This window comes from Phascolarctos cinereus, unplaced genomic scaffold, assembly GCF_003287225.1.
Source record: "Phascolarctos cinereus isolate Bilbo 61053 unplaced genomic scaffold, phaCin_HiC Scaffold_5;HRSCAF=322, whole genome shotgun sequence".
NCBI lineage: Eukaryota > Metazoa > Chordata > Mammalia > Diprotodontia > Phascolarctidae > Phascolarctos > Phascolarctos cinereus.
This window is the reverse complement of record NW_027555958.1, coordinates 348,988,092-349,010,614: the sequence shown is the minus strand read 5'-3', so window position 1 is coordinate 349,010,614 and position 22,523 is coordinate 348,988,092. Positions and strand designations below refer to the sequence as shown.

The 22,523-nt window shown below is 38.8% G+C and overlaps 1 protein-coding gene across 6 annotated transcripts in view; it reads right to left on the bottom strand.

Annotated features, from left to right (window-relative positions):
• DRC8 (dynein regulatory complex subunit 8) overlaps positions 1-22,523 on the bottom strand; it is a 105,682-nt gene that overhangs the window by 24,493 nt on the left and 58,666 nt on the right. For 5 of the 6 annotated variants that reach the window (XM_078156273.1, XM_020982103.2, XM_020982104.2 and 2 more), the window contains 2 exons: positions 11,749-11,821; positions 5,693-5,722 (listed from right to left, as the gene is read on the bottom strand). In XM_078156273.1, coding sequence (XP_078012399.1) covers positions 5,693-5,722; positions 11,749-11,821 — 103 coding nt within the window. The remainder of the gene's footprint in view (positions 1-5,692; positions 5,723-11,748; positions 11,822-22,523) is intronic. The other variant, XM_020982107.2, reaches the window with a different exon arrangement.

Genomic DNA, 22,523 nt, shown 5'->3' with positions numbered 1-22,523 from the left:
ATATTGAAAACTTTCTTTACATGTAATTGGAAAAAAATAAAATACTATTAAGGGGAAAAAATAGGGAGGCATACCAGAAATTCAATTTAACTCAATTCAACAAACGTTAATCCCTTTCCATGGCCAAGAAGGTGCTGTGTTCTAGGAATATGTGAGAAGAAAGAAAAATACTTGTAGCTAGAAGAATGGCAAGGATGTGGTGAATGAGCTCAGCATCGATAAATAATTATTAACTAGGTTAGTAGTAATTACTGCATTATAAATATTAACACTATTATTAATGTGCTAATAACTCTTAGTGACCAGTATTACTAAAGATAAAGAATATAAAAGAAGGAGATGTAGAGGGAATGCCCACTTGGCACAAGAGCAGAAGTGGGAGGTGGCACACTGACCCCTGGGAAATGCTAATTAATAGTCCAATTTGCCTCATCATGGAATGTATGTAGTCAGACAAGCCTAGAAATGCAGGCTGGAGACAGATTGTGTGGGCTTTAAATGGTAGGGTTAGGAGTTTGTGCTTGGCCTAGAAGCAAAGGAGACCCACTGAAGACAACAGCCTGGGAGTCTGGAGACTAGGGTTCTAATCCTATTTATGCCACTGACTAGATACTTCATCTCTCATTGGTAAAATGAGCAGGGTAGACTGGCTCTAAGTTCCCTTCCAAAGTTCAAGTGTCTATGCTTCTATGGTTTTGGTTTGTTTGTTGTATTTTGTTTTGGTTTTTTTTGGGGTTTTTTTTGTGAGGCAATTAGGGTTAAGTGACTTGCCCAGGGCCATGTAGCTAGTGAGTATCATGTGTCTGAGGCCAAATTTGAACTCAGGTCCTCCTGACTCCAGGGCTGTTGCTCTATCCACTGTGCCACCTAGCTTCTATGGTTTTTGAAAGGTTTCTAAAAAATAAAGGATACAGAGCTCCCTGAAATTGTGAAAATCCCAAGTTTTGGAGTCTTTATGGCAGAACATGTAGAGTGTCTTAAAGTATGTATATGTTTAAAATTACATTGGTGGAAAAAAATCATTTTTTCTTATACTAGGTTTAAGATCATCCCCGGGCAAAACTGTAAAATAGGCAAGTTGCCTTTGGTTTCTTCCTGTGTACTCCTTTAAGTGACCTCATTCTATGTTCTAACTCCCTACGACTCAGGCTTGATCTCCCAATGTAATTTCCTCTGGTGTGATCTCCTGCACCACTTTTTCTACAATCAAAACCTACTCAGTGGTCATCTGAAAGTATCTGATGTTTCAGCCCTCCCAGGACCTTTACATGACACAAAGTATATTTCATTTTAACAAATACTTATCAAGATTTTACTATGGGTAGAGTATGGTGCTGGGGGAGATAGAAAGAGGCAAAGAAAATACCTGTAGTAAAAGATGAATAAGACATGGTTCCTATCATCCTACCCTTGGTAAGAGAAAAAGGACACATACACAAATGTCTCCTTGGAGGCAGCCAGGTGGTGCAGTGGATAGAGCTCTGGCCTTGGGGTCAGGAAGACCTGAGTTCAAATCCATCCTCAGACACTTGACACTTACTAGCTGTGTGAACCTGGGCAAGTCACCTAAACCTGACTGCCTGAGCAAAAAAAAAAAGTCTCCTTCTCTCCAATTATACAATCACAACCACATTTCAAGCCCTTATCACCTCTCCCCTGGACTACTACAATAACTTCATCTCTGGTCTCCCAGTCTCAAATCTCTTCCCACTCTAATCCTATTCTCTGCCTGGTTGACAAGCTGATTTTTCTAAAGCATAGGTCTAACCATTTCTCTCTCTCTCTCTCTCTCTCTCTCTCTCTCTCTCTCTCTCTCACACACACACACACACACACACACACACACACCACACACACGCCTCACAATCTCTTTTATGTTTGGCATTTCTAATCTTGCCCCTTCTTACCGTTTCAGCCTTCTCAGACTTTAACTTCCCTCATGTATTCTATGATTCAGCTACACGGGCCCATTTGCAGTTCCTCAAGGAGGACACTTCATCTATCCCCACGCCTTTGTATTGGCTGTCCCCCAGCCCTAGAATGCTTGTACCCCTCACCTCCAATTCTTAGCTTCCCTGGCTTCCTTCAAGACTCATCTTAAATCCCATCTTTTCTGGTCCCACCAGCTACAAATGCCTTCCCCTTTCAGATTACCTTCACATACTTTGCACGTATCTTGTATATACACAAATATTCACATCTCTTCTTCCCTGTTAGATTGTGAGGTCCTTGAGGACAGCAAGTGTTTTTGCCTTTCCTTGTATTTCTTGTGCACGGCACAGTGCCTGGCACACAGTAAACCCTCAGTAATAGCTTATTAACTGATTGACTGACAAATAGCTAAGAGAAAAGAGAACAAGATACAGAGAGTTAAAGGAATTAAGAAAAGATCATTTTACATTATTAGAAATGAGAGTTTCATTGCATTTGACCTGAGTCATGAAGGATAGGCAGGTTTTTAACAAGCAAAGATGAGGAGGGGAAGGGAGTAAAAGGGGAATTCTGGGCATTTGGAGAACACTATAAGCAAAGGCAGGGAGGCAAGGAAACAGAGGACGGTGAGTGGTCCAGTTTGTCTGAAACATAGAGCAATAGGGAGATAAGGCTGGGTGGGTGAGGTGTCATGAGATTAGGCAGGTCCTTGAATGCATTTCTTCATAGCATTAAAAAATTAAAGGACAAGAGGAAATGGTATCTTTCACAACGATGGCTAGAGGGAGAGGAGTGATCATAAAACACAAAAAGGTCAATTTGGATCATAGAAAATTGGAAAGCTTTTGCACAACTTTCACAAAAGCACAGAGATGGAGTTTTGTGGGAAGAGTAGCAAAAAGGCCGGATCAGCTGAACCCTACGGTCTAGCCAATGGTATGCTGGGGAGTGATGTATATTAGGCCTGGAGCCAGGCTGTGAAGCGTTTTAAATGCCAAACATTTGATACTGGAGGTACTGGGGAACCCCTGGAGTTCGCTGAGCAGGGGAGTGACCTGGTCAGACCTGTGGTTGGGGAATATTACTTTTGCAACTGTGTGGAAGATGGATCGGAAAAAAGGGAAAAGAAAGATTCGGGAGGGGAAGACCAATTAAAAGACCATTGTGATACTCCAGGTGAAAGGCGATGTTTTAGATGCAGAAAAAAAAAACCCTAAATCTAAACATAATAGAGGTAAGAGGAGCGGCAGCAGCAAGCTGTAGGTCCTTCAGGGGAAATAGCATGAGGGCCCTGTTGTAATCTAACCCAGGAAAGCTACAAGGAGATTAGTGACCAAGGCTGAAGCAGCCAGAGCACTGGGTAGTAAATACTTCAGGTGCCCTAACAAGAAAAACAGGAAGCAGCAACAAAGAGGCATCGGTGAACCGGAGAGCATGAATTTAAGTATGAGGAATGCTCCTATTCTCTAAATATCCAATTTATCATTTGTTAAAATGCACATATTTTTTACTTTCAGGCAACTAGGTGGTACAGCAGATAGAAAGTTGAACCTGAAGTCAGGAAGATCTGAGTTGAAATCCAGCCTCAGACACTAACTGTGTGATCCTGGGCAAGTCACTTAACCATGGCCTGCCTCAGATTCCTTGTCCGTCAAATGAGGATCAGAATAGCACCCATGTCCTAGGGTGTCTGGGAGAATAAAATAAGATAATATTTGTAAAGCGCCTTTGTAGTTATTTTTATTAAAACAGAAGGGGGGAAAATAACACTTCAAAGCTGAAGAACGTGGTTTGCCTCAACCTGCATTTCAGGCACTGCCAAATACTTTGTCTGCATTTTGCTATATTCACTGTCAACTCTCAATAGGCACATACATGGACTAGCTTAGCAATATTAATTGTGAATCAGTTACTAAAAAAGGAATAGAGAGAATATAGATCTTCTGACTTGAGATTCATTGACTTACATTCTCTTTTCTTTTTTTTTGGTGGGGCAGAGGCAATCAAGGTTAAGTGACTTGCTCAGGGTCATTCAGCTAGTGTCTAAGGCTGGATTTGAACTCAGGTCCTCCTGACTCCAGGCCTGGTGCTCTATCCACTGTACCACCTACCTGCCCCTGCTTTATATTCGCTCTAAAGTGGTCACCACAGAGGGGCAGCTAGGTGGTGCAGTGGATAGAGTACTGACCCTGAAATCAGGAGGACCTGAGTTCAAATGCGACCTCAGACATTTGACATTTACTAGTTATGTGACCCTGGGCAAGTCACTTAACCCCAACTGCCTCACAAGAGAGAAAAAAAAAAGTGAAGGATAAATAACAACTGTTCCCAGACACTGTGTTAAGTGCTTTATGTTATCTCATTTGATCCTTACAACAACCCTTGGATGGAGGGAGGTGTTATTATTATTATTATTATTCCCATTTTACAGATGAGGAAATTGAGGCAAATGGGGTTAAGAGACTTGCCTGGATTCATGCAGCCTAGTGGGCCTGAACAGGAGTAATCAATCAATCAATCCATAAGTATTTATTAAGCTATTACTAGGCACCATTCCATATGTCAGCCCAACAATTCTCAAGACAAATGCCATATGCTCAATAAGGCAACAAATATTTAATATAATCATAATTAATTTTATATAGCACTAGTGCCTTTGCACAGCCCTCCCTCCCTCAAATCCAATTCAATTGCAAGTCATGTCATCGTTTCCTTGATGTCATGGTCCTCTTCAAGAATAAAGGACAAACCATACAACCACAACCACAAGGGTCTGAGGCTGGATTTGAACTCATGTCTTCCCCAATCCAGGCCTCTACCTACTGCACAACCAACCTGCCTCAAGTGCTTGATAATCACATCTTGATGGATTTCCACCAACTCCTTCTGATCATTTCTTTACTCTGTCCCTCAGTACTCACCTAACTGTATAATCTCAATTCTCAAATTATTTCTCACACGTATTCTTTGTCTTCATAACTAGATGAAGTACATCTCTCAGGATTATAAGCAGTGATAGCCTAGAAGGCGCAAGCAAGTGTACCATCAAAAGTTATACTACTTAGCTCCCTTTGTGGTGGCAAAGAATTAGAAAGTCCCATCAACTTGAGAAGAGCTGAACAAGCTGTGGGATGTGATTGTGACTGAATGCTATCGTACTATAAGAAATGATGAGCAAGATGCTTTCAGAAAACCTGTAAAGACTTACATGAACTGACGCAAAGTGAAGTGAACAGAACCAGGAGACCATTGTACACAGTAAGCAATATTGTACAATGATCAACTGTGCATAACTTAGCTATTCTCAGCAATACAATGATCTAAGACAATTCTGAAGGACTTATGATGAAAAATGCTATCCACCTCCAGAGAAAAAACTGATAGTGTCTGAATGCAGATTGAAGCAGACTGTTTTTTAATTTTATTTTTCTTGAGTTTTTTTTATCACAACATGACTAATATGGAAATGTTTTGCAAGACTGCACGTGTATAACTGATATCAAATTGCTTGTCTTCTCGATGAGGGAGGATAGAAGGGAGGTAGGGAGAGAATCTGGAACTCAAAATTTAAAAAAACAAATGTTAAAAATTGTTTTTACATGGAATTGGAAAAAACTATTTAAAAAAAAAAAAAGCTATGCCACTGCAGTCACCAAAATAATGCAGCTCTATCTCCCCAGAATCTTTCAGAATAAAAACTGATGAGAATATTTAATATCAACACCTAACACAAAAACATGAGTGCAACTTTCTCACCTACCATCCTTGAAGAAACTTGGGACAGCAAATCCTAAAAGATAGAACAATTCAGAACAAAAATTTATCTCTCTTTTTAAAAAAAATATTCTTAGAAAATTACTTTTTCATTTCCCAATGATGTGGATTTCATAAGATCTCATTTCATTGACTAAAATGTTCCTATAGTTTTTAGTTAAGAGAAAATTAAGCCATTTAAACAATTTTAAAAAGCTATTATTTAATTGTAATCTAGTGACCTTTTGTTCTTTGCTATTTTTATTATGTAAGGGAACTTGTGATAACATCCAAGATTTAAAAAAGGTTTAACATGGTTCATAAATGCCAGGGAACAACTCTAAGAGGTTTATTTCTATTGTGTGGCAATTGCATTTGACAATCATGATGTTTCCTCGACACCATTAATTAATAACAGTGCCCATGAGGTACAGAGAACTCGAGGAGGTACTTCACATAGATGTAAGCTATAATTCCTTTCCTTATTTGAATGGTTGGGGATAACTTCAGTCCCAAAGGTTTAAAATTCATAGATATTTCAAATTGTTAGGTTCATTAAATGTTAAAACATTTAATACCGAGTTTTTCTTAGAACTGTTTTACTAAGTCTGCCCAGAGGCTGAGTGTTTAATAATTGAGAAGTCTGAATTTCAGGGTTTATGAAGGTTAAAAACTGATAATATTCAGAGTCAGACATATTTCAAGCACCACACTCACAGAGCACTTAAAATGTTTCTCAGTCCTGACCTGCAGCACTTGCTGCTATTCTAGTACTAGGTCTCTTAAAAAGTAGGAGTTGGTCATCATGCCAAATGATGTGGGGTATGTGAGTCAAGAAGGAAAGTGTAAAAATTATGATGAAAACCAGAGCCTAACTCAGGCATATAATACAACCACTCTGAACCCAGAAACATAAAAAGAAATGAAAAAAACAAGAGGAAGAAAGAATGTTTTATTTTAACACATTTAAAGGTTGATATTAGCCAGCTTATTTTTTAATTGAAAAAAAGGAAAATATTAAATAGACCCAGGACCTAGGATAGATAGATCCCTAGGGCTTCCCATAAGAGATCTCAAAGTTGACATCAACCCAGCCATGGCTGTGCCTTTAGTCAATCATCCCTGAATCCAGCTTAACTATGCTAACAGCAGATCCTTCCATTTTGTCCATAAGTATGGTATTTAATTGGACAAACATGCGTTAAATTACAGTCTTGTTAAGTGCTGGGAATATAAAGACAAATACAAAATTGTCCAGCCCTCAACTACCTTTCCTTCCACTGAGGAGATACAATATATACACAGACAAGTAAATACAAAGTAATTTCAGAAAGGAGAGTATTAACAACTAGGCTATCAATCAATCAATCAATCAACATCTATTATGTGCTAGGCACTATGCTAAGCCCTGGAAATACAAAAAGAAGGGAAAGACAGATCCTGCCCCCAAGGGAAAAGGCCTGTGTGGGAGGTGGAATCTGAAACCTTTAAGAAAGATAGGAATTCTAAAAGGTAGAGAGGAGCACTGAGTGCAATCCTGGTGTGAAGGATGGAGACCAGATATGAAATGTTGAGTTTGGGGAATAGCAAACAGGCCAGTTGGGCTGAAATATGGAGTATATGAAGGGAGTAACTTAGAATAAGTCCAAAAAGGTGGATGAGAAACAGATTGTAAAGGGCTCCAAATGTCACAGTTGGGGATTTTGTATTTTATTAAAACATATTAAGGAAGCAGCAGGTAGGCAGTGCAGTGGATAGAGCACCAGCCCTGGAGTGAAGAGGACCTCAGACATTTATTAGCTGTATGATCCTAGACAAGTCACTTAACCCCAGCTGCCTTCCTTCCCCCCAAAAAATAATAATAATTTTTAAAAGAGGCAATAGGGAGCCACTAAAGATTTTTTGAGTAGGGAAATGACAGGTAAGCCCTGTGTTTGGAAATTTGGCAATTGTGGAAGAAGGATTGGAAAGTGGAGAGATAGATAAAGTGCCCATTAGGATAGATAAAACATTTATTAAGTACTTACTATATACCAGTCCCCATGCTAAGCACTGGGGATACAAATATTAGCAAAAGTTAACCAAAAAAAAAAGGCCCCCACCCTCAAGGAGCTGACATGTTAATGTCGGACGACAACACATAAAAGGGATTGGGAAAGGGAAGAGCTAGATGGGGAAGGAAGGATAATGTGGCAACGCTACTGGTGAGGAGACAGAAAAGTCCATCAAGTGGGGAGTGACTCTGGAAGTCAAGTAGCATCACCTGGGCACGTGGGTACGAAATAATGGGCCACAGACTCACTGATCAGAAGAGATGACCACAGGACAGAAATATCCCCAAGGCAAGAAGGCACTCGGCAAAAGCAGAGAAACCAGAAGGAGGGAGACCAGGTAGGCAGCACAGTGGTTAGAGCACCAGGCCTGAATCTGGTCTCCCACACTTAATAGCTGTGTGATCCTGGACAAGTGACTTAACCACTGTCTGTCTCAGTTTCCCTATCTGTAAAATGGGGGAAATAATAGCAACTACCTCTCAAGGTTGTTGTAAGGGTAAAAATGAGATAATTTAAAGTGCTTAGTACAGTGCCTGGCTCTTAGTAAGCAGTACATAAATGTTTGCTATTATTCGATTAGTCAGATTATAAATAGTACAGTTAAGAAATGATAGAGGAAATACACCAAAATTTTATTTTTAAGGAAGGAGGAGAGTCTGAACTAGGGCAATGGCCATTTGTGGAGAGAAGGGAATGGACATGGAAGACGCAGTGACAGAACTGATGTGTTGGCAATTGACTGAAGATGGAAGGCAGTGAGCAGCAGAGAAAGGACGTAGATCTCTCCAAGTTTACACACCTGAGTAACTAGAAGGATGGTAGTGCCCTCGACAGAAAAACAGGGAGATTTTGGAAGATGGATGGGTTTAATGGGCAAAATGGAATGAGTTCTATTTGGGACATGTGGAGTTAGAGATACCTATGGGATATTCAGGAGGAAGTTGAAAATGTAAGTTGGAGTTCAAGAGGGAGACTAAGACTGGATGTGATATATCTACTTTGGAATCACATACGTAAAAATAATGCTTGAACACATGGAAGTTGATGGTATCATGGAGAGAGTCTAGAGAGGCAAGACAAAGGGGCTCATAACAGAGCTGTAAGGGACACCCACACTTAGTGGGAAGGAAAAAAATAATGTGCCATCAAGGATACTAAAGCAGAGTGGTCAGATAAGCACGAGGAAAATTAAGAGAGTGAACAGTGTTACTGAAGTCATGGAAGGGGATGGTCAACAGTCTTAAAAGCCTTAAAAGCCAACAAAAGTCTTAAAAGAGAAGTCGAACAGAATGAGGACTGAAAATAGGTCATTGGTTTGCCTAGCACATAGTAAATATTTATTGATTGACTGGTGGTGTACTTGAAAAATCTTAGGAGATCAGCAAACATACTAATTGAGACAATAACTTTAGCAAAGTTGCAGGCCACAAAATACACCCTCAAAAGTCAACTGCATTTCTATATAACAATAATAAAATCCAAGAAGCAATCAGAGAAAGGGAAACCTAATTCCAGATAACCACAAAATGCATAAAATATCTGGGGATCAATCTCCAAAAGCACACAAAAGACTTGTATAGATTTAATTACAAAGTGTTCGTTAAAGAAACAAAGAACAATACCGAAATAGCTAGAGGAATATTCAGAGCTCATAGCCAGGCCACAGCCAATAGAATTAGAATGACAATACTATACAAAGTTAGTTTATACTATTAATGCTATTCCCATCAAATTACCAAGGGAGTACTTTATAAAACTTGATAAAAATAATAACAAAATCCATTTTGAAAAACAAAATATCTAGAATATCAAGGGAAATGATGAAAAGAGGTAGCACTTTCAGACCTCAAAATATATTATAGAGCAGCAATCATCAATAATCTCAATAATCCAAGGTTTGGTAAAGTGGAAAACATAAATTATCTGGGGGGGGAGAAAACCTTTATTTGATAAAAACTGCTGTAAAATAGGCTTAGATCAACACCTTACATCATATTCCACAACACATTTTCAATAGATAGATGTCCTTAATATTAAAGATCATACTATAAAAAAATTAGAAAAGAAATAGGTCATATACTTCTCACAGCAATGGTTAATAGATGTATTCTTAACCAAAAAGGGGATAGAGGCAATTACAAAAGATCAAGTAGATAGCTTTGATTACATGCAACCGAAAAGCTTCTGCACAGACAAAATTAATGCACCTTGGATATGAAGGAAGTGGTCAAGTGGGAAAAACTCTTTTGAATTAAACTTCTCTAATAACAGATGCAAGGAGGTCAACTAGCAGGCTATTGCAATTGTCTGCAGGCATACAAGGATGAGGAGATCTGCACCAGGGTGGCAGTGATGTCAAAGGAGTAAAAAGGGCATAACCAAAGGATGTTCTGAAGGCAGAGACCACAGGACTTCACAACTGCTTGGATATGTGGGAGGAGAGAGTAAGGAGTTTAGGATGACACTTCGGTTGAGAGCCTGTGGTAACTGGATTGCAATCTGGGACTTGATTGTGTGGAAACTCCCTCCATTGGCACAGATGGAAATATTTTTAACTAGAACTCAGTGTAAAAAGGTCTGTGAGCCATACTGTGGCTGAAAAATTCATCAGCCTTGTGACCAAGATGGTGTTGAGTCACAAAGGATAGAATGCCAGGTCTGAAGTCAGGAACTCATCTTCATGAGTTCAAATCTAGCCTTAGAGACTTACTAGCTGCATGACCTTGGGCAAGTCATTTAATCCCATATGCCTGAGTTTCCTCATCTGTAAAATGAGCTGGAGAAGGAAATGACAAACCACTCCAGTATCTTGGCTATGAAAATTCCAAAATGGGGTCATGAAGAGTCAGTCATGACTGAACAACAAAACTCACACATTAGAATGTGAGCACCTTGAGGGCAGGGGCTGATTTTGTCTTTCTCTGCATCCCTAGTATTTGGCACTATGCCTAACACATAAATGATTGTTGACTAACTAAAATATATAGTCCCTAAGAGTTATCTAAAACCATTTTCAGAAGTTAAGTGACTTGCCCAAGGTCACACAGCCACTATGTCAGAAGTGAAACTTGAATTCCAATCTTCTGGCTCTGAAACCAGGCCGATTTGGAACAATCATTCATATGGTTATTATACTTTTTAACCAGTAGATCCAAGAGTTTTAGTGAATACTGTTATGTGTGTGTATATACATACATATGCATATACACACATATACATAGATATAATTTTAAAACAAATTAAAATACAAAGCTTTTTTAACTTCTACAGAAATTAGTCCGCATCACATAATTTAGTTCTTAATTATATCCTACCATATTATTTGCTTGTTATTTCACGTGTACTTTACTCTTACCTCCCAAAATGTACTGTAATCTCTTCCAAGACAAGAAGTGCCTTAACATCCAAATAGCACTTAGTGTGGTACTCAGTACATGATAAAGGCTTAACAAATACTGATTTGTTGATTTTAAAGTTTTGCTGCTGGTCTCTCTAAATTTGGCTCCCCTTACTAAAAGGAAGGAAGTGTGTTATTAGAAAATATATATTTATTTACAGGACAACAGTAGCTTACATTTGTATAATGTTATATAGTTTACAAAGTTTTTCCATTTATTATCTCAGATGATCTGCATGACAGTTCTTTAAGGGAGAAAAACAAACTGAGGGTCAGGTAGACCAAGTCACTTGCACAAGGTCACATAGCTTATAACCGGCTGAGCTGGAACTCGAATCCAGGTCTTCTGACTCCAAATCCAGGATCTTCCCCTGCCTCTTACATTTTTTTTTTAAAAATATGACAAGTATTTTCGAGGACTTAAAAAAAATTCTCTGGGGGCAGCTAGGTGGCATAGTGGATAGAGCACCAGCCCTGAAGTCAGGAGGACCTGAGTTCAAATCCAGCCTCAGACCAACCACTTGTCACTAACTGTGTGACCCTAGGCAACTCACTTTACCCCAATTGCCTAAAAAAAAAATCCTGAGGCAAAATCTTGTTCATTCTACTTACCTCTGCAATCAAATCATGCAGTTCTCCTTCACTCGGGCAGCAGCCTAATGATCTGATAATAGTACCGATTTCTCTGAAAAATAAAATGAAAAAAGTTGGTCACTTCAAAAAAAAACCTTTGAGGGAGCAAGTTGTCTGCCTTTCCAAATAAATATCTTGAATTTGACTAAGTTACAGGCAGATTTGAAATTTGCATTGGTTGAAAAAATACCTACATTGATTTATGGATCCTTAAAATTGTGAAGCTAATATGTATATATGTGCACATGCATACGTGTATATTTGTGTATGTATATGTATATATTAAAATTTATATAATATATAAATAAATTAAATTAGTTATACATAAAATATTACGTGTATTAGTTAAGTATATAAATATTATATGAATTAGTTAAATATTAATATATTTATTATAAATTATATGTATATACATGTCTAAGTTGGTTAAATATTTGGGAGTCCTTAAATGAAAACTCTATGAACAACTGTAACAATATAAAGGAAAATAACTCTGAATGACTTATGAACTCTGATCAATGCAATAACCAAATATGATTTTATCACACCACTTTTTTTTTTACTTTTTTGAGGCAATCAGGGTTAAATGACTTGCCCAGGGTCATAGAGCTAATAAGTGTCCAAGGCCAGATTTGAACTTAGGTTCTCCTGACTCCAGAGCTAGTACTCTAATCACTGAGTCACCTAGCTGCCTGTACCAAACATGATTTCAGAAGAACAATGATGAAGCATGTTTCCCACCTCCTTTCAGAAAGGTGATGGACTAGAGGTACAGAAGGAGCCATGCATCTTCATATATGGTCGATGTGTGAATTTATTTTGCTTGGTTATACTTATTACTTACAAGGGAAAGCCTCTATGTGTGTGTGTGGGGGTGCACAGGGAATAGTTGATGGGTAGTGAAAATGATGCCAAAAAAAGTGTCACTGAAACATTTTTGTGAAATACATAGAAGAGAACAGAAGAAAGTTCAGAAGGGAGCATAGAAAAGCAAGGCAGTTTTTTTATTATTGTATGTGTGTGTATGTGTATTTAAAATTAACTTATGTAATAGAAGTTTGCAGTTTCATATACAATCCTCTTTTTATTTTGAAATGTTCATATTTATGAATAGAGCTCTGGCCTTGGAATCAGAAGGACCTGAGTTCAAATCCAGCCTCAGACACTTAACACTTACTAGCTGTGTGACCTTGGGCAAGTCACTTAACCCCATTGCCTCACCAAAAAAGCAAAAAAAAAAAAAAAGAAATGTTCATATTTATTGTGTGACATAGGGACAGCTAGGTGGCACACTGGGTAGGGTCAGGAAGACCTGAGTTCAAATCCATCCTCATATACTTATTAGCTGTGTGACCTTGGGCAAGTCATTTAATATCTGTCTGACTCAATTTCCTCAATGGTAAGATGGGGACAACAATAGCTGTTGTGAGGATCAAATGAGATAATATTTGTAAAGGGCTTAGCACAGTGCCTGGCACATAGTTTAAGCACTATATAAATGATTATTCTTTTTTCTTATCAAGTTTACAATAAAAAACATTTTTTTTAAAAATTCTATGAATAGGTCAATCAATGTGAAATATCCTTTATTTCTCCATCTCTGTGCCTCTGCTCATACTGTTCCCTAGGCCTGTAAGGCCCAATCTCTTTTTACCTGCTCAGATCTTACCCATGGTATACAGTTCAATTCGAATGCCACCAGAAATTTTTCCTGAACCACCCTCTCCCCTGCTGGGAAGATCATTCCCCTTAGGAATTCACATAGTCATGTCATGGGTCAGACTGCCCACTGATACACTCTTTGTTTATCTCCTAAGGAACAGTTTCCCATTGCCAATACAGCAGAAATGACAATACTGCCCGAATTACTCTAAAGATTTGGTGCCATACCACTCAAATATTCAGGAGATATTTTATAAACTTAAATGGTGACAAAACATTTTGGATAAATAAAAAGTAGACAACATGGGGCTGAAGTGCTGAGTTCAAGGAACAAGGAGGCCAGTGTAATTAAAACAAAGAGTATGTGCATAAAATGGAGTGATATGTAATCAGCCCGGAAAGGCAGTCTGGTACCATATTCTATTTATTTATTTATTAAAGAGCATTTTATTTTTTCCAATTACATGTAAAGTTCATTTTTTAAAAAAAATGTGAATTCCAAATTTTCTCCCTCCCTCCCCCTCCAAAAAAAAAAGGTATAATTTGATATAGGTTATATATGTGGCACCACATTTTTAAGTGTTATAATCACTCAGCTAAGGATTTTGCATTTATTCTAATGGTAATAGGGACCCATTGAAGATTCTTGAGGAATGGCACATTTATGTTTTGGAAAAATTATTTGTCAGATTATGGAAGATGCACTGGAAACAAGGAAGCCATTTAGGAGGCTAATGCAAAAGTCAAGGTAAGAGTTGACCAAGACCTGAACTAGGGTAGTATCTGTGTAAGTGTAGATGTAGATGAGTGTAAAAGATATTGTCCAGGTAGAATTTACAATCCTTTACAGGCTTTACAGTTAATTGGGTGTAGGAGATGAGGAAGAGAGAAGATGGAAGAGCAAATGACTCCAGGGCAAACCTTGGTGACTAAAAGGAAAATGGTGTCCTTAACAGAAATAGGAAAAGATGGGGGGGGGAGGGGAGAAGAAGATAATAAATTCTGTTTTGGACATGTTGAGTTTAGGTACCCAGTTTGAAATGTTCACTAGTTAGCTGGTGATGCAGGACTGGTGCCCAGGAGAAAGAGAGACTATGGTTAGATGGATATGGAGCACAGATATAATAAAACTGGGAGTTAATGATATCACCAGAAGACAGAGCATAGGGATTGAAAAGAAGAGGGCCCAGAACAGAGCCCTAGGGACAGCCATGGTGATAGAACAGGACATGGCAGCAAAGGAGACTGAGATGGAATGGTCACACAGGTAGAAGGAGAACAAGAGAGAGTAATATAACAAAGGTACTTCCCAGAGTATCCAGAAGGAAGGGCTGGTGAATAATGTCAAACTCTACAGAGATGTCAAGTATGGCTCTGTATACATGTACCTTATTCCCAAGATTTTATTTACAAGATTAAAAAACGGTAGCCTGGGGAAGGATATTAAGTATATTAAGAAAGTTGTGGTATATGAATGTAATGGAATACTATTTTGCTATAAGAAATGATGAGCAGGCAGACTTCAGAAAAACCTGGGAAGACGTGTATGATCTGATGCTGACTGAAGTGAGCAGAACCAGGAGAATGTTGTACACAGTAACAGCCATGTTGTGCGATGATTAATATTGATAGACTTAACCCTTCTCAGCAATGCAAGGAAGTAAGACATTGCCAAATGTCTCAAGATGAAAAATGGTATCCACATCCAAAGAAAGAATTCTGGAGTCTGAATGCAGATCAAAGCACACTATTTGCTATTTTTTTTCTTCTGTTGTGTTTTGTTTCCATTTTCTGGTGGTTCCTCCTATTGGTTCTAATTCTTCCTTACAACATCACTAATGTGAAAATATGTTTAATAGGAATGTATATGTATAGCCTGTATCAGATTGCTCACCATCTTGGGAAGGGAGGAGGGAGGGAGAGGGAGAAAAATTTAAAACTCAAAAGCTTATGGAAGTGATTGCTGATAAATCAAAATAAATTAATAAAAAAAATAAATATGAGGAAACTGAGATCTAGAAAGATGAATGAACTTGCCCAAGGTCATATAAGTAATAAACAGAATAGATGGGATCTGAGATACTTTTTACTTTACCAAACTATTTTTATGTCTTATCTCCATACTAAATTATAAGACAGAAGGGATTATGTCTTGTTTGAATAGTGTTCCTTCCTCTACCCTCAAGCACCTGCACCACCATCTTCTTTTTGCACACAGTAGGTGCTTACTAAACATTAGTTGAAAATTTAAAAAAGTAAGAAAATCCAGGAACCAGAGCAAAGTGAATATGAAGAACATCTGGGAAAAGATCATGGAGGGGAAAAACAAAAATAACTCCATCATCACAAATTACTAAAGGACACCTGGAAAAGAGGAAATAGACGAGAAGTTTGGGAAAGCCTGGGAGAGAGGTGGTGGACATCTGCTGGCAATTTCTTTCTCTGCTGAAAGCAGAGCTGCTAATAACTTCTTGGCTTCCCTTTATGATATTTTCATCCTTCAAAAAGTGGAGAAACCAACAAGGGGAAGATTCTAATCTGGATCATATTCTCGCCATTAAGAAGGAAATGGCTGGAGGGTGGAAATTAAGGGATTTTGGGAGGTGGGAGTGAAGTGGCCAATCCTTTCGAGAACTGTGATACAGGAGAGAACATCTGTATGTGACCTGACGTGCACTCTGGATTTAGTGACGGGATGAGAAACTCTCAAAAATGAAGTTTTGAAGACAAAAAGTGAAAAAATACCTATAAGGAGAAAGGACAAGAGTTGTCCCAAGACTTAAAAAAAAACTACACAAAGAAGATAGTAAAACATCAGGTACCAGAGGATGAATACAAAAGCCTGGCATGACACAATAAGAACATAGTCAGGAGATCTAAATTTTAGGATGCGCTAAAGTTGCTGAAGTGAGGTAAGGACAACAACAACAAAAAAAAAGATTTGGGTTTGAGGCTTTTTTTAGCTGTTTTACAGGGAAGAGGAGGATCAAAGAATGGCCAGGACCCCTGCTAACGGTGGATGATATGTTTATAAATGACAGCAGAGAGAAGGCACAGCTACTCAATTCTTAATTTTGCTCTGTCCTCTTAGTCAAGAAGAATAACCTTTGGGATAGAAAAGGACAGAATAAAAAAGGCTCCTAGGGTACCAATTCTAGTACCTTAGATCAGAAGTGTGCTGGTAAATATTTAACAACTGACTCTCAGAGGGAAGGGGGGGAATTGTAGCAGGACATACTTTTAAGTTTAATCTGCATTATTAATATTTTTCCCATTTCTTTCTTAAGTCTAGACAATCAAGAAAAAAATAAATAAAACCCTGATTTGTAGTGTTTACTAATTTCCTAAAGGAAAAAGCTCATACTGAAAATATAACAGGAAAGAGCTGGCTCCAGCACACCCCTGCCCTAGATAAATAAGGAGATAGTAATAGGGTGCCTAGCTTCGTGAATCCAAGTCTCCCAGATCAACTAGAGAACTCTGCATATTCAAAAAGTTATGGATATTTGAAAGATCATAAAGAAGAGAAGAAATACAATTGGAATTGAAAAAGACCAAATGCTCTGCAGACTTTCAGAAAAGAGAAGAGTGTTTACTGAGTTCAAATCTGGCCTCAGACGAAACACTTGACACTAGCTGTGTGACCCTGGGTAAGTCACTTAACTCCAATTGCCTTTTTTTAAAAAAGTCAAAAAAAAAAGAAGAGAGTATTTAAAACTGTAAGCCAAGGAGTTTCATGCCTACGGTGAAATTCTAGAAAGTTATTATTCTAGAAGTTCTCTTCTTCTAGAAAGTTATTATTAAAGACATAGTTAATGAGTTTCTACAGACAGAAACCGTGATCACAACAGCCAGGGTAGTTTTGTCAAGAACAGATCCTTTCAGACAAGTTTTATTTCCTTTTTTGGTTAAGATTACTGTCCTGGTAGACTGGGGAATGCTACAGATAAAGTTTATCTACATTTTTTTGCAAAGGATTAATCAATCTGGTACCCTTACATTGGGTAGAAAGGGTGGAATGGAGATCTGTATGTGAGAAGGCAGTACAATTTGATCGATTCAGAGCTGGCTGGATAACCAGAGAAATCAGCAGAAGATTAAAACAAAGGGAACTGGGATGGTCCAGAGCTTGAACTCCATACCCTATGAGGGTCAGTTGAAAGAACTAGGAATATTTAGCCCAGAAAAGGGTTGGGGCATCACAATTCTCTTCAACTGTTTGAAGGGGTGTCATGTGAAAAAGGCTTTGGACATGTACTCTTTGACCCAAGAGGGCAGAACCAAGAGCAATAGGTAGAAGCTTCAAAGAAGCAAATTTAGGCTTGTCAGGAAAAAAAAAGTCTTTAACAAATTGAGCTGTCCATAAGTACAGATCCTCAGTCAGAGACTGGAGGGTTGTTTGCCAGGAATGTTGTAGGGATAACTTCTAAGGTCCCTTCCAACTGTGAAATCATATGATTATGTGAAACAGAATGAGGCCATTGGATTGAGCGATTTATCGATTGCTGGCAAACTTAGGGAGAACTGGTGAGTGACTGCGTTGGAGGGGGTTGAAAAGCCTGTGGGAGGTTAGGAATTAGAGGCAATGAGGAGAGCTGACCCTTTCTAGGAGTTTGGCTGTGAAAGGGAGAAGTTACATAGGATGACTGCTTGAAAGGATGATGGTAGGATCAAGGTAAGGTTTTTTTTAAGGATTTATGTTGTTTAGTTGTTTTTCAGTCATATCTGACTCTTCATGACCCCATTTGGGGTTTTCTTGGCAAAGATACTGGACTGGTTTGCCATTTTCTTCTCCAGCTCATTTTACAGATGAGGAAACTGAACTAAATCGGGTTAAGTGACTTGTCCAGGGTCACCCAGCTAGTAAGTGTCTAAGGCTGAATGTGAACTCAGGAAGATGATCATTTTGCCTCCTAACCACCCTTTTTAAAGATAGGGAAGATTTAGGAATGTTAGCAGGAAAAAGGGAATAAGCCAGTGAATAAAGAGACTGGAGACTGAGAAAGGGAGCAAGTTCCCAAAGAAAACAGGAGGGGATGGATCAAGGGCAAAAGTAGAGTTCTTGGCCAGGACAAGGAGAAGGGCCTCCTCTTTCTCTGAGCCTGGAACAAAAGAGGATAGGTTACAGGATGATTCTGAGGGCATTTAAAGTGTAGGATTGAGAAGAGAGAGCTCACGATAATCTCTCTTTACATACACAAATCTTCAAGTTGTCAGGTTATTAAATCAGCTTATTTTATCACTGTAATAACAGTAAATCGTTATTAAACACCTGTGCTAAGTGCTATATAGAAGACAGACAGGCACAGCTGCTATTTTATTGTATATCTAGTCTCAACAGATTATTTGAACTCTTATTTAAAACTTTTGTTGTTGTTGTTCAGTTGTTTCTGACCCCATTGGGGTTTTCTTGGCAAAGATACTGGAGTAGTTTGCCATTTCCTTCTCCAGCTTATTTTATAGATGAGGAAACTGAGGCAAACAGGGTTAAGTGACTTGCCCAGGGTCGCACAGCTAGTAAATGTCTCAGGCCAGATTTGAACTCACGAAGATGAGTCTTCCTCCTAACTCCAGGCAGCAGCCCCCAACTCTATCCACTGCATCACTCAGCTGTTCCACTTCAGCTGGCAATTTAGGAAGAAGATTAAAAGACTGGGCTTCAGAGGACTGGTGATAAGGACAATGGGTCACTGACAACTCTCTTTTGAAGAACTCAGGGGCAGCGAGGTGGCACAGTGGATAGAGCACCGGCCACCAAATACTTGACACTTACTTAACCCCAACTGCCTAAAAATATTTTTTTAAATTGTTTAAAAAATGAGTTTGAATTTTATAAAATTGTTAGACCTTTTTGCTTATCACTCTAAGTGTAATGAACACTAGAAGACACTACCAAGAAAGGGAGTAGGATCTCCTTGAAAATCTTTGAAACTAGCAGAGGCAACAATCTGCTTCATATGGCTTGTTGTTATGATTATTAAAAATGATACTAGCTAGCATTTCTGTAGCACCTAGTACATGCCAGGCATTGTGCTAATTTCTTTACAAATATTATCTCAATTGATCCACATAATAATCCTTGAAGTTAGGTGTTATTATCATCCCCATTTTCTAGGTGAGGAAACTGAAGCAGAGATTAAGTGACTTGCCCAGGATCCCACAGCTAGTGTCTGAGGTCAAATTTGACCTCATATCTACCAGGACTCCAGGCTCAGCTCTCTATCCACTACACCACCCAGCTGCCCCTAGGCTGCATGCTAAAGACAGAGAGAGTTGAACCAGATAAGATCCTGGAGGCTGACCCAGCTATATGATGATACAATAGAGATCGACTTAGGATTTCTTTGCAGCCAGGTATCTCCAGATGAGGTACTCCCTCTACCTATGCAGGTGGTATGTTGGCACTTTGCGACATATCCTAAGGCAATGAAAGGTTAGATGATGTGCAGTCCAAGGTCACACAGCCAGTATGTGTCAGAGACAGAATTTAAACCCAGGGCTTCCTAGCTCCAAGATCAGCTGTCTATTCACTCGCAGCAGTTGCCCTTTAGTGATTCACAAGTCCTTTCAGGTCGACAACAATGGTCCAGGCTGCAGGGGTGGGGAACGGAACCGTAGCCTCGAGGCCACACGTGGCCTTCTAGGTCCTCAGGTGCAGCCTTTTGACTGAGTCCAAGTTTTACAGAACAAATCCTTTTATTAAGGGGATTTCTTCTGTGAAGTTTGGATTCAGTCAAAGGGCCGCACCTGAGGATCTAGAGGGCCACATGTGGCCTCGGGGCCACAGGTTCCCCACCCCTGGGGTCCAGGGGATTCATGATAGATTTCTTAATGACACTGTTAGCAGTAAATAATTGCAGAATATTATATTACTCCAGGGATTCATAATCCTTTTTGGTTCTTGAGGGGTCTGCCGACCAAAAAATGTTGGGAATGTTACATCTTAGGATTACATGATAATGTTTAAAATAAAAGAAAAAAACATGCTTCACATCTTAGCAATCAAAACCAAATAGCAACAATGTAAAAGAAGAGTCTCTCTGACATTATAACAAAGTATATTATATTTATATTAACAGGATCTTTATTTCTATAATAATCATTGCCTCTGTTGTACATTATTTTCATCAATTTCATTCAAAATAAAATTACCTAGCTATGGCTTAGTCCTGGATTTTACATTGTAAATATTGGTGACATGGTAGCGTGGCCTCTCAATTTGCTTCAAATATAAGAATTGGGGTCCAAGTAAATTAGAAGTAAAAACTAAAAACTGGCCAACACTGGATGTCACCTTTCAGAACTTGCTGCCACACTTAGAGGAGAATCTGAATGAAAGGTAACATTAGTAGGCCTCTTCTGCAAGCAGAAAGGATAACATGAGGGCCATTCCTTCCTTTTTCCTCCAAACAACAGTGAGGAAAATTCTGTGAGCAGCTTCATTCTGTAGAAGCTTGGTAAATACTGATTCTGTGACTGACTCATGCTCAGGACTGTGCCCAAGCTGTTGAGAAAGAGCAGTGACCAACTGTCTAGAGCTGAGCTCTATTAAGCTGCCAATCTGGCCTCTGACCAAAAAAGGTGAGAGCTCATTTAGGTAGGTATTATCCAGTTTCAGTTAGGTGAGCATACAGATCAATAAAATAGCTATGTAAAGGGTGGCTATCAAAGAAAAAAAAGGTAAGGGAAAATGAGGAAGAATGTTTAGCTTACTAAGTTCCAAGAGATTCTCGGGATTTCCTTTTTTTTTTTTTAAGGACTAATGGAGTGGGATGAGTTTGTTTTAAGATGTCCCCATTCTCTTGAATTCTAACCCTGAGACAGGTAGGAATGATGGGATTTAGAGCAATCATAAAAATGTCCCATGGATCCTCTTATTCATTCTCCCTTCTGGGATTCAAGGGCAAAGAAGAGTAAAGAGTCAACAATACTATGATCTCTGCTCCCACCATAATCTTACTGCCAGGAGCATGGGGACGCAGCAGAAGGGTGCCAGGTGGGTCCTGAAGAACTCCAGATGGTAACTGAAGGGAGCTGGGAGCCCAGCCAGTCCAGAAGAAATCTTAACTGCTCACTGTTTAGCCCCAAGAATAAGACAGTGCAGGGGGTGGGGGAGGGGGAAGGTAGAAGAGGGAGAGGGAGGAAAGAGAGAGGAAGAGAGAACACAGGGGACAACAGAAACCAGAAGAATATTAAAGAACTTGTTTGAGGGAGACATCCAGAAACCTAGAATGGAAAAGAGACAAGAAAGAGTAGGAAGTTCAGGGGGGAAAGATGGTGAAGACAACAGAAAGGCAAGGGGGTAAAATACAGAAGACATTAAAGCAGAGAGAAAAATAAAGAGAAAGAAATTAAAGATATGAATTACACATTTATTATACATTAAAAGATGACACAAAAAGAAAAAACAAAATTTTTAAAAATCAAGAAATTCATACACTATATTACAATGAATAAGCCTATTTTATTCCACAAACTGGGGTTTTTAAAGGTGAATTAATGTTGAAAATTAGAAACAAATCAATTTTTATTTTATAGAAAACAGAAACTTATTAGAGACCAAATATGTTAAAAGTTGGAGACAAATTCACTTTTTAAAATTCTAATAAACAGAGTCAGGTATGAGACAAGAGAGCTGACCTTGGAGCCAGGAAGATCCTGCTTCTGCCACTTGCTGCTTCTTGGTAACCCTGGGCAAGTCACTTGATCTATTTTCTCAGTGACTTCAGGAACCTCCCTAAAACTAAATATTGCAGAAGAGGTACTGAACTGCCTTAATAGACAAAGTACCTTACCTGAGATCCATACTTTGGCATACACATACACATACATATGACACATACATGTATCAGTTGTGTGTATATATGTGTGTAAAACATAGGATGACTGAGCTGGAAAAGACATTAGAGACCACTCAATCTAATCTTGGGCCCAGAGAGTTTATGACTTGCTCAGTCATAGAGCTAATAAATATCTATGATAGGATTTGAACTCAGGTTCTCCTGCCTCCAGATCCAATGTCCCTTGGTCCTAGCCATTTTGGAAGAGAGCAGAAAGGAAGGGCAGAAAGGCAGCAGGCAGTAAACCAATTA